This window comes from Nicotiana tomentosiformis, chromosome 9 (assembly GCF_000390325.3).
Source record: "Nicotiana tomentosiformis chromosome 9, ASM39032v3, whole genome shotgun sequence".
Taxonomy (NCBI): Eukaryota; Viridiplantae; Streptophyta; class Magnoliopsida; order Solanales; family Solanaceae; genus Nicotiana; species Nicotiana tomentosiformis.
In genome coordinates, this window is record NC_090820.1 from 112,997,783 (window position 1) to 113,011,217 (window position 13,435).

Here is a 13,435-nt window from a genome sequence, read left to right on the forward strand (position 1 = left end):
CAAAAAAAGAAACCCAGAATATTGTGTCCACAATAGCCTCTAAGAGTGTCATAAGCACTGTCGGGATAAGGCCCCAACTATACCCAAACTGTACAACCAAAGTAACCATCCTATGAAAGCTCCAGGAAGAGGTGGAGCTTACCAACTCATAGCTGAACCCCGAAATCCTAGCAGAGGGGTCGATCAGAGTCCCTACCTGGACCTGCACGCACGAAACAAAAATGCAGTATCCCCAGGCAACGGGACATCAGTACGAATAAAAATGTACTGGTATGCAAGGCAGAAAGTAGAATCATACATAGCTGATGTAAAAAGGTAATAAAGATACCACCTGACACTGAAACTCTGATAGCCTCCATGGCCGACATCCGACCTCATAGTAATAAAATATGCATGGTATGCTCGTGTAATCGTATGTCGTGAATACATATATATTGATGTAAATGCATGACATACCCAACCAAATGCTAGCAATGGCGGTCTCTCCCGGTAGCTAACCGGTATCATATTGCCAACCTGTGGCCATCTGTACAATATATATAGTCTTTCGGGCAAATAGGCCCCTTACCTCCGATTATAGCTCGAAGTTCATGCATAATATATCATGTATGATATGAACTTTGAATGCACATAATAGGCCATAACAAGAACTTAGCCAACCTTGGCTCATTGGTACTCTTATTCTCATAATCTCATAATCACCTTCGTATCGCATACAAATATCTCGTGGAACCTCATATCTTTTTTTATAAGTTTGAAAACTTAACTCGACTTTTAGAAAGATAACTTAACTCTGAATATGTTCATAAAAAGCTTAAGGTGCTTCACTTAGTCCTTATACCTGATTTCTTGATAATTAGTAAAAGAAAATATTTCAAAAAAATCAAATATTTTAGTAGTTTAAGCATAAAAATTATATTTGAAAATTTTGAAATCGACGTGTCACTTTAGAGATTTTAAAATACACTTTAACAAGGAAGAAGGACTGATCGCAAATACTTAATTCCTTTATTTTTAAGTCACACAACCCAAAGACGAATAAGAATTCATATATATGGACATATATTTAAGAAAGCCGACAAAATGACATATATAGATGTCGAATACCCTTTTTAACCGAACGAGTGGAATATCAACCTAATAGCATCATAAAAATACTTTAGCTACGATACCAATGCCTTTTACAGAAGGTCTTTCTAGCAACAGAATAGTAAAATATCACATTTGGCGTCTTAGGAATTTCCCAAAATTCGTGCTAAAAGGAAGGACGAAGCTTAGCCTTAACATACCTCTCCAACGAACGTCCGAATGCTTGTAGTTCCTTCACGAAAGTTGTTCCTTATGTCCTAATCTTCGAAACCACTATATATATGCAGCTTATACGCACCTATAAATAGTTCATAAATGAGTTTAAATCGGCACATTTGCCATATGACCCTAACTTGATGAAATACCCGTAGAACTTTGTAAAAACGATCATAAAAGAGTCCCAAGATGATTATCTTGGCAAACCAAGTATAAATCCTGAAGAACCAGCAAGAACAACAATTTTCTATCTTCCAAAAATAGCTCCAAACACAGCTAATAGAAGGGAAAAACGATTGCAAAGCGTAGAGATTGTGCTTCTAGGCACGAGGGCAAACTTTAACGATAGAAATCGTTAAAAACGCACCTTAATCACTCAAGAACACCATGAAACCCTCTCTTAAGCTTTCTCACTGTTTTGAGACGAAGATGAAATGTTTTGGGGTCTTAAAAGTCGGATTTTCCGACTTATACCACTTGTTTGACCCGACCCGGTTCGCGACCCGATTTCAGCCCGGACAGTCCGCGGTAAAACAGTCATAACGTTTTACTTCAATGTCGGTTTGATGTGAGATTTCTTTGATTGCAAAATAGACTCGTAGAACTTCGATTTGGTAGGTTGTGGGTCCCATAACTCTTTATATATTGGGAGAAATGATCTGATACATTTGACCCAAAGTTTAGAAAATTTATTAGAGAAATTTACGATAACTTTTGCCGACCTTTATTTCGCAACTTGCTTGACTCCAAAACTTAACATGTGACTAGTGTGATATTATAATACCTCATAACACATTATTCTTAGCATATTATACACTCTTAGCCTTATCCCACAGGTGCAAGTTAACTTAAACCTTCCGAACGCGCGGGGTGCTACCCGAGCCATTTCTTTAACCATGAACCTTTGTTTAAGGGATTCCTTTGACTTAAAGCTTTAGCTTAGTTCCTTGATATTACCACACATTTTCAGTCTTATTCTCCCAATGTGCTATACCCAATCATATATACCTAATATAACCACGCCACGTTACGTATATTACGTAAGAGAAGAGAGAAACACCCGGGGTCTCACAGGTCATGCCTAGATAAACTCTACAAGCTTAACCTAGGATTGGAGTAATAAATATATTGAATACTTGAAGAATGGAAAGCTCCCGTCGGACCCTAAAGAGTCAAGAACCCTACGAACCAAAGTTGCTCGATTCATATTGGTTGAAGATGAAACATTATACAGAAGAACATTCGATGGACCATTGGCAGTGTGTTTGGGACCAGGAGGCACCAATTATATTTTTCGAGAGGTCCATGAAGGCACTTGTGGGAACCACTCCAGCGCCGAATCACTTATTCACAAAATCATTAGAGCAGGATGCTACTGGGATAGCATGGAAAAAGATACTAAGGAGTTTGTTTGAAAATGTGATAAATGTCAAAGGTTTGCACCGATGACCCATCAGCCCGGAGAACAACGTCATTCAGTCTTATCCTCATGGCCATTCATGAAATGGGGGATGGATATCGTCGTCCCTATTCCATCGGCCCTAGGTAAAGCTAAGTTCATTTTATTTATGACTGACTATTTCTCTAAATGGGTTGAAGCACATGCGTTCGAGAAAGTGAGAGAAAAAGAGGTTATATACTTCATCTGGGATCACATCGTGTGTCGATTTGGGATACCCGCAGAAATAGTATGCAACAATGGTAAACAATTTATCGGTAGTAAAGTGACAAAATTTCTCGAAGACCATAAAATAAAAAGGATATTGTCAACATCGTATCACCCTAGTGGGAACGGACAGGCCGAATCAACGAACAAGACTATCATCCAAAACCTGAAGAAAAGGTTGAACGAAGCTAAAGAGAAGTGGAGAGAAATTCTACCCGAAGTCCTTTGGGCATATCGAACAACATCGAAGTCCAGTACAAGTGCAACTCTATTTTCCTTACTATATGGCTCAGAAGCTTTGATTCCAGTTGGAGAACCCAGCGTCAGGTTTCGACATGCAACGGAGGAATCAAACCACGAGGCTATGAATACTAGCCTCGAATTATTAGATGAAAAACGAGAAGCGGCACTCGTTCGAATGGCTGCACAAAAGCAACAAATCGAAAGGTACTACAATAGAAGAACCAACATTCGCCACTTCAGGGTCGGGGACTTAGTTCTAAGGAAGGTCACCATCAACACTCGAGATCCTAATAAAGGGAAGCTCGACCCGAATTGGGAAGGACCCTATCAAGTCCTCGATATAGTCAAAAAAAAGGGTCTTATAAACTCGGAACGATGGACAATGAACCACTGCCAAACAACTGGAACATATCACTTCTCAAATGACATTATTGTTAAGGTATGACTTTCTCCCTTCTTTCGTTTATATATACTCGACGCTATCATTTCAGGAGTTCGACCAAAGACATAGAGACCTCGGGTTTTAAAGTACGCGTTGCACTCTTTTTCCCTTAGATCGGTTTTTATCCCAAATGGGTTTTCCGGCGAGGTTTTTAACGAGGCAACAATTATGTGCTACCTGAGGACAATTCAACAGTATTCAAGGCTTATTTGCAATCAACCTCGAATACTGGAGGGCATCACCCTCGAATGTTATATTCTCGAGAATAGTACTTCATGTCAAAGGGCCTCGATAGGGAAGCTTTGTAATGGGCCAAACGGTCAAGTGAACCGTGTCCATATAAATTAGTTGAGCCCCGATGGAAAAATATGTGCACATGTGTAAACTATTCAAAGAAGCATTCTCTCTTCATTTAAACATTTTGTGTCTCGAAGAAAATCCTCTACTATACAAACCTCATGCTTGTGATATTGTGAGAAACGGCTCAAAAGCCAAAGTGCAAATATACACTCGGGGACTACCATCGATGATAAGCATATTCGAGTTATCTAAACTCAAATTCATAAGACCTCAAAGACGCACCCCTCGATCTATAGGCCAAGGCCACCATTCTCGGGGACTGACATTTCAAACAAGTTCGAATGTTATTGGGAAATAAGCCCAAGAGGCATACCCGAAGGCTACGGCCAAACTAGAGGCTACGGTCAAAATACATACTCAAAGGCTACAACCAAACTAAAGGCTAAGGCCTAAATAACGCGGCTCGGAGACGTCCGAATTCCGCAATAACGATATGCCTTCAAATTCTCTAAAAATCCGGTTAAAAAAGGCTACCCTCGGCAAATAATCAAAAGGGCTTCGATAAAATTAGCTCTCGAAAAACCTTAATAGGTATCAAATTATCTTTAACACAAACGTGATAAGGCACAAAAAGCAAAAGGGTTTCAACCGACATCGGACCCTCAAAAAACCCAATGGGTAAAAAATACATGCTAAGGCTTTTAAGCCGAAAAGGGCAAATAATAGCCGTCTTTTAGAGGTCATATGGGCCCAGCCTAAAAGGGCCTAAGGGCCAATACATTTAGAGTTTGAGACTTTGTTCTCACTCAACTCGGACCTAAGGGTTTCACTATTCCGAGTTCAAATAAATTTGACTTGAATTTAGCTACAGGATCCGCCATAAAACCTTAAGGGGTATGTTACTATAAGTTCGAAAATTACCCATTATTTGGTAAAAAATACCTAAGGGTTTGTTCTATTCTAAGTTCGAAACATACTCGAACTTAGTTATAAAAATAGTGCAGTCATGACATCGTTCAAGCCATCCGAAATCTCGAACATATTATTGAGCTCGGAGACTCGCCCTTGCGTGTCTAAAAAAAATATAAGGGTTTGTTCTAAGTTCGAATTAGTGTTCACTCGATTACAGAGGCTGCAACAACAAAATTTTCACAAGCCAAAAGCACAAAACACGTTTGAACATAAAACTGAGAAGACATTCAAAAGAAGTTTTTCTATTATATATCGGTTATGTACAAGAGACCGATCAAGATCTTACAAAAAGAGAAACTAAGTCCTAACTACGGCCGGTTTCGACCTCTTCTCCGGGAGCAACTTCTCCTTCAGGCCCCTCATCGGACCCGCCTCGACTGCCTTCTTCATCATCGTCTTCGTCATCGAAGAAGGCAAGCTGCCTAGCTTCAGCTTCAAGCACCTTGGCTAGGGCTATCTCCTCGGAGAGGTCAAAACCTCGAGTATGGATTTCCTCGAGGGTTTCCCTCCGGGATTGACACTTTGCCGAGTCAATGATTCATTGCTCTCGGTCAGAAGCCTCTCTTAGCTGCATTTCAGCAGCCTCAGCATCGGCCCGGTACATGGCAATGGACTTGTCCACTATGACCTTTGTCTTCTCGATCTCCGCCTTGGCCTCAGCAAGCCTCGTTTCAAGCTCCTTGATTCTCTTGGCTTGGGTCGAACTTTTCTATTTGATGCCCCAAAGTTGAACCTCGGCCGATGACATTTTGGCCAAGGTAGTTTCTTTTTCCGCAGCCAGGCGATCCATATTCTCCTTCCACCGATCACAATCGGCCTTTACCTGATCGACTTCTCTCCGAAGCAGCTCGATCCTTTCAACCTTTTGTTGCAGCTGAGATAATGAAGTATTAGCCTCCACAGTTGGGTCGAGTCCATACTTTATCAAAAGTATACTCACCTGCTTATCTAGCTCGGGCTCTTCCTCACGAGCCATGGCCAAATCCGCTTGAAGGTCCTTTATAGTTTCGTCTTTTTGGCCGCAAAGAAGCTTCAGAGCGTTCCTCTCCTCCGGGACCTTTTGGAACTCGGTTTCACATTGGCTGAGGTCAGCTCGAAACTTGGTGAAGGCCTATACAAAAAAGGAAAACACAGGTCAGATTTAGAAAGAAAAAAAAAAGAGTAAAGAAAAAAAGTGCAGTAAACTGATTCTTACCTGAGATAAGAGACGTTGGGCCTCTTCTAAAAGAATAGAAGTGTCACTAATATCAGAGGCGTCATCGACTCCAGTAAAGCAATCCCGAAAGGGATCCCCTATACTAGAGCCTCCGCCTATATCAGGGGTCTTCAAATCTCGAGCTTCCCTTAGTGCCTCCTCAGAAAAAGTCGGAAGAGAAGGCAAGTGACTTGTTGTCATGGTCCCAAGCAAGTCGCTCGAGATTCCCTAACCGATCTTCGGGGTCTCTTAACCGGCCCCGTCAGATGTAGTTGCAGATGGCCGAGAAACGATCTCGACCTCTGGCAATTCGGGATCCTCACCCGATTTCTTTTTGGAATCCTCCTCGACACGAGGCTTGATTTTAGTAGCCGCCGTCGGCTCAGAATGTTTGGTGACCTCGACGGCTTTCCTAGGTCGAACTGTCAGTGCCGAGGCATTTTCCTCTTCTTCCTCTTCTTCATCTCTCAATTTTTGGACCGAGTCTATCGTGAGAGCGATTACTTTCCTCCTCATCCTTCGAGGTTTCGGCTTGGGGTCCTCGGACTCCGAGGTAGTTTTCCTCTTCTTGTCTTCCCCCGGCTTCGGAACCGAGGACTTGGTTTCTTCCTCGCCACTTGAAGGCCTCCAAATGGCATCCTTGATCAGGCCTGCATGAAAGGAAATTAGTGATGAATGAAGTATAAAAAGTGTTTCAGAACGTGAAAAAGGAGATCCTTACCGTGGTTCTTGGCCTCCCATCTGCCCCTTGCCAAATCACGCCATGCGCGTTCGGCATAAGTGAAAGTTGAGGCTAACTTCCGAACCCAATCTTTGAGGTCAAGTACCGCTTGAGGCATCCAAGGAATAGTTGCATGTCGAAAGGGGATATCAGGCAAAGTCAAAGAAGGTACGAAGAACAAAGTTTAAAAGATCACTTACGGTCGAAGTTCCACTCCTCAGGGAACGACATCTTCTCTTCCGGGATAATGTCGCGGGTCCTCACCCGTATAAAATGGCTCATCCAACCCCGATCCTTGTCCTCATCGATGCTCGAGATCAAGGCCTTCGTTGCCCGGTACAACCGCATGAGGTGATTTAGAGTAAACTCTAGCCCATCGGCCTTGCTAGAGAAGCGCAGCATGATTACTATGCGCCATAGAGAGGGGTGGATTTGGCCGAAGGTGACCTGATATCTTTTACAGAGATCAATAATCACTGGGTCGAGGGGACCCAATGTGAAGGGGTAAGTGCAAACACTTAGGAACCCCCTCGACATAAGCGGTGATGCTCTCTTCGGGAGCAAGAATTTGCACCACCACCTCGGGACCCCATATGCAGTCCCTCTTCACGATCTCGAGATGGCTCTTTGTTATCGAGCACATGTACATCGACACATGCTCACATCGACCCGGGATCGATGAAGGGTTTTCGACCTTGAAATCGGATTTTAGAGTACATTGGCCGAGAACATACTCGTGGGGAAGCGGTTCCACCGGCGCCTTGCCGCCGGACGGCCGAGAAGAGGAGCAGGAAGCTTTCTCCTTCTGCGGTACGGTCTTTGTGGTTTTCGCCATTTGTATAAGTAAAGAAGAGCGATAGAAGATGAAAAGTTGGAGGTTTCGGTGCTAACGAATGTGGCTCTACAGACGGCGAAAAGGAGGAGACGAAAGAGTGAGAAGACTTAGAGGTTTGATTAGAGCAAAAGTAAAGTTTGATTCAATGAAGGAGCGGGTATTTATAGGCTCACAGCGACGGTTCTGTGGCGCTAGTGGCCGACCGCTAACTGATAGGCATGAATGATTTGGGGAACTGAACTGACGGGACGCTTCGATCATATATGTCACTTACGTCATGAGGACGACGTCATAATCGAGGTTTTGAAAAATCAAGGCTCAAACTGTTTCTTATCATTTTATTCCAAGAAACACGAGGACTATCTGTATACGGTCGAAATCGGGCATGTCCGATTTCATAGACACGAGGAGCTGCCTCGAGAGTAAGCTCGTAATAGACCAGGCTCGAGCCCAATGGCAGAGTATGGAGCATGAAGATCGAAGTGCTCGCTGAAGATCGAGACCGTGCATGACCGACTTCGAGTAAGGCAAAATAACGGAATGGCGAGATATTAGCAACCGACCGAAGATCTCGGCGAAAATCCCGGAACAGATCGAATCAAGCGGTTATTGACGCCAATCATGGAATTTGTTTCTGTTATTAGAAGTGTACCTTATTTAGCATTCCTCTACTATAAAAAGAGGGACCCCATTCATTTGTAAGGGGGATTGATTTATTGATAAACATATACACATACACTGCTTTCTCTATTTCACTTACTATCTACTACTGCTCACCACTGTTTATTTTCTGTTCTTTATCATTCTTGTTACCCAACCTCGAGACCATCTTGAATCGAAGTCGAAACCACTACTAGAACACGGTTCGATTTATTTTACTATTCAAATTATCTATTTAATTTCTTGTTTATCAATTAGTATTAGATTAAATCACTTATCCTTGAAACCACTAAATAAGTTTAATTGTTACTCGAAATTTTAGGGTATACAATATTATAATACAAAAAAATATAAAAGACACATTAAAAGTTCAAGAAAACTAAAAAGAACTAAACAAACTCATATAAAATAAAATGTCTAGCATGTTTTACAAGTATAAATAATGCAATACTACTAAAGTTACTATAAAATATAAATAAACTACGGCGTCTCAACTTTCAAACAATTAAAAATCATAATTTCTTATCAAATATTATCAAACTACATATTTTCCCCCTTAAAAGTGAATACTCAATAAATTTTATCCATACTGTAATTTAAAATATTACTCCTTCATGAGTAAATATAAAATTATTTTTTAATAGTAAAATAATAAATATATAATAATTTTGAGAGACATAGAACTAAGACATGAAGATCTATCAAGTAAAGATATAAATTTTCGTTATCTATCTTCGGAAGAAATATTCAAATGATATTCACCCTCTCGATATTCTCAATTGGTAAATTGCAATACTATGATTCATTATTTGAGTTATTCACAATCTTCATATTTCTAAGTATAAAAATAACTCTAATCATTCATTTGTTAAAGAATTTTGAAAGTCAACAGTGCTAATTAGTGAATTCAACACATGATTAACATAAGAACTGTTGGGCGAGTCCCGAGCGTTGAGCGTTAGGCGCGTTTAGGGCGTATAGTCGGTCACTTGGGGGCGTAAGCCTCACAAAACTAAGCCCCACACATGAGGCTCAAGGCGTTTTGATAGTGCCCTCCCCATGACGAATCTCGATGCGAGTCCCAGAAAAGCCTTTTAAAAGGCTATTCAATACCACTATTTTAGTGGTAATGGACCACCAAATTTAGGCATCAAAAGTTCTAATACCACTTTTCATGTTTCAAAATCTACTAATCATCTAGCTCCCACAGATTAAAGTACCAATAAGAACAAGGAGAAAAGCAAGATCCAATCAAAAAGTGTGAAGAGGGAAGCAACATCTAACAAAAAAAATTGTAAAGAGAGAAAGGTAGAGAGTGTGTGTGTGTGTGTGTGTGTGAGAGAGAGAGAGAGAGAGAGAGAGAGAGAGAGAGAGAGAGAGAGAGAGAGAGAGAGAGGAGCTGAATTATGTGAATGACATAATGCAACAAGGTAGAGCTCATTAAATTTCATAAAACTCAAAAGCATAACCGAGTCCATCTATCAACTTGCCCCACAACACAGAAGAACTAGTCTTTTAGAGGTTGATGTCTTTCAACTCCTAGAATATGATATTCTGTAAATTTGTTCAGTTTTGGACAAATCAATCATGATATGATATTCTGTAAATTTGTTCAGTTTTGGACAAATCAATCATGAAAACATGACGAAGAGTCAATTCAACCCAGCAACCTTCATGCATAATTCAAACGAAATATGTCATTGAGCACATAATAACCTCCTTGCGGTGTTGGCATCAAATGAAACATCTGCAGGCCAAGAAAGAAGAAATTAGTCATATAAGAAATTTGAGATGCAAAGTTCGGAAGTCTAATGTTCACGAAGTATGAAGGGATCAAAAACGCGCAGTTGCATAGAATTAAACTTCAAATCCCAGAACCCATATGAGCCTTTAATGGCCATATTCTCTCCACATATCCCCGCCAAATGCAGCATTGTCACTATTGAGAAGCAAAAACTTTCACAATGATTAAAAAAGACTGGACATGAAGAAGGAAGGAAAAAAGAAAATAAACAATCAAATATCCTTTATTTTCTTATCTCGTTAAGTGTGTAGACGATAAAATGCAAGATAAACGCAGATGAGGGTGCTCTAAAATGAGAATAGAAGAAAATAAACAGACTTCTCTCAGAAAAGACAAAAAAGGGCAGCCCGGTGCACTAAGCTCCCACTATGTCAGAAAAGAACATGAGAGAGTTAATGCTAGATCTGAGTGCACGAGAATAACTCAAAACCCAGTCAAATCACGTCTGCCAATTATAGCCACTGAAGGTATTCAACAAAGAAAGAAAGATAATAGTTGAAGGTAGTCTAAAACTTTTAATTTCTCTCTACCATCTATCAAATTAAAGATGATAAAACAAAACCGGGTCCATAAAATCATATCTGCTCGGGCTCCTAAAAAAACCCAGTAGGTTGACAGTCAGCAAAGCTACAAAACCCACCTCACCCTGCACCACACTCAGGAAGGCAAGTGCAAATAACCCTTTTGACTAGCGAATGAAGCTAATACTTCCAAAGCTCTGCCAAACCACTCTTTACCCTCGGGTTTTTTTTTTTCTCTCCACACGTGTACAACTGTTGTATAAATGAGGTATCACTGCCACATGACCTCAACAAGTTTCACCTACAACGGTCATAATGCCCATAAGCTTCCAAAGGGCGAAATCTATATGGGCTTGAATGTTCTAACACAATAGTCTCACCAATCCCAGAGGTATCTAGATTCTCGTGAGGCTGATGCATGATACCCTGCGGTGCTCATTCCAAAATATAACATGTACAAGAGAATCTTGAGCAGTTTATAACTAACTTCAAGTAAAATACATGTTTAGAAGATCTTGGTGGACTAGAGTTATCCAATGATGAGAGGTAGCAGATACCGCGTGGAATTAGTCGAGGTGCTCGTAAACTGACCCGGACAACACGGTTATCAAAAATGCATGTTTAAAAGATTGTGGTTGACATTCTTTCATCTGGCCTAATGGAACATATATTTTTTTCCAATAGACTCTGGGTTGCTCAAAGAGGCTGTAAACTTAGCCGAAACAAAAAAAGTGAAAAAGGAAGATGATCAAGGTATTCACAATGTCGAGAGCCAAGAATTTGTAGTTTTGCTCTTTCTCTGGCAGGAATATATTAGCAATTCTTTCAAGTTGCATCATTCCAACTGTTTGTTCAGATTTTGATGCCCCATGCTCCAACAAGCAAAATCAAATCTTGTAAAGTCATATGACTATTTACCTTTTCAAAGAGACACGTTTAGTGGCCTAGTTAAAGATAGTGACAAAGAAAACTATAGGGAGAAAGAGCATTAAGCATATGAATTAGACTTGTGTTCCGATACAGCAGAATTCACGTGTAATTGCGTATCTAACAAGCTATCTCGTTGACCGTAGTCTTCTTCTAGTAAGCAACTTGTACGCTTCAAAACAAAATGGTCCGAAAGATAAGAGATATGATTGGTGACATCTCAGGCATTTCTAATCAAAATACAAACAAAATCTACGCCTGATTTTTATAATATCATTGGTTAACATCCCAAATGAATGAATAATACAAACCAAGGGCCAAAGGACAAAACTTGAGTGCACGAGATGATATAGGAGAATATCTAGGTAGGTTAGTATATCATAATTCCAAAAACAACTAGGGATGTCAAAAGACCTTTTTCTGGCTCCTTAAGCCTTTAATAACACCGCAAGACCATTGTCACTATAGCCATTCTAGCAACTATTTAATACTATAGAATGATCAAAGCAATATTACAGGTTATAAAAAATTACTACAGGTATTTTGCATCATATGTTCACATTAAGCCACGTTTCTTCTCACTTAGCATCTCAAGTGCTAAGCTGAAATGCCTTATCTCATATCGGCTCACCTCTCCTCCATATACAACAGCCAAACAGAAATCAGAACAAACTTAAACCAAATCACGTCTCACACACAAAAGCAACTTTAATCCAAATCACATGGCAGATCGATGTAACTGAGTAAACTACTTAAAACACGTCGACAGATAACATCTAATAGAAATGGTAAAACAAGCACATCGCACACGAATTATTTTTTATGATAGCGATGTCCAGGCTAGCTTGCGTGCACCTGACTATACCTGCTACCACCCAGGCTTGGACACATGGGAAGAAATAACCTAGTGCTTTTAGACTTGGGATTCAAACTTAAGACCTCATGGTTCTCCCCATTTCATTGATCACAAGGCCACACGCTTGGGTACAAACACATCGATGTAACTGAGTTAAACTACTGTAAACAGAAAATGAACCGGGAAAGCAAGCACATTGCACACTATAGTACACAACATGTAGGGGAAGTGTTTGTGAAAATACCTGACTGAACTTGAGGGGATGCTGTTCGCCAGGGAGTTGGAGATTACCGCTGACAAAGACAAGCATGGCGCCACCGGGACCAGAGGGCTGGGAATCGACGGTGCTGATATTGTGCTTGCACTGCTGAAAAGGGAGACCGGTCAGCTTGTTGACGATGTTCTGAGAGCCCTGATGCTTCTCGCCTTCGAAGGTTAACATGGAGCCTTCTTGGTAGAGGTTAGAAAGCCCGACCCGATTGGAGTCGAAGGTGGAGTAGTAGTGCTTCACGAATGCCGTCGCCACATCATCTGGATCCATTTTGCAATTTGGTTTTCGCACTACGCCTCTACCTTTTCTTTTCTCCTCCTTTTTAAACACACAAAATTCGAATATTACCCCCTCTGGTGTCGCTGCGATATTACGCTAAAGTGTTTTGGATCGGAAGGGACTCTCACGAGAAGCGGCATAAAGCAAACACGTAAGAAGTAATTGGCAAATGCTAGTTATAACTCGCAATTGCCTAATAGAGTTATAAGTTAGTGTGATTTATAAGTCGGCTAACGCAATTTATAAGTCGCATTTTCTAATGCGAGTCGCCAATGTAATTTATAAGTCGAATTTAATCAAAGAGAATATAAGTCGCTAATATTACAATTATAATTTATAACTGAGATTTATGAAGTAAGTCGCACTATTGCGATTTGTAAATTGCATTTGTCAAATTCTGGCTATTGAGTTATACGAAGTATATGTTATACTTGTTTA

At 40.5% G+C, this 13,435-nt stretch overlaps 2 protein-coding genes across 2 annotated transcripts; both read right to left on the reverse strand.

The window, feature by feature from the left end:
* Positions 1-5,466: 5,466 nt before the first annotated feature.
* Positions 5,467-6,324, reverse strand: LOC138899378 (uncharacterized). The gene is made up of 3 exons (XM_070185544.1): positions 6,124-6,324; positions 5,752-6,039; positions 5,467-5,637 (listed from the first exon to the last, which is right to left on the reverse strand). Exons 1-3 carry the CDS (start codon positions 6,322-6,324, stop codon positions 5,467-5,469), a joined length of 660 nt encoding a protein of 219 aa, XP_070041645.1.
* A 3,436-nt stretch (positions 6,325-9,760) lies between these two features.
* LOC104093098 (nuclear transport factor 2A-like) lies at positions 9,761-13,178 on the reverse strand. Its single transcript, XM_070185902.1, has 3 exons — positions 12,692-13,178; positions 9,986-10,086; positions 9,761-9,939 (listed from the first exon to the last, which is right to left on the reverse strand). Exons 1-2 carry the CDS (start codon positions 12,986-12,988, stop codon positions 10,012-10,014), a joined length of 372 nt encoding a protein of 123 aa, XP_070042003.1. The 5' UTR covers positions 12,989-13,178; the 3' UTR covers positions 9,761-9,939; positions 9,986-10,011.
* Between the last annotated feature and the right edge of the window lie 257 nt (positions 13,179-13,435).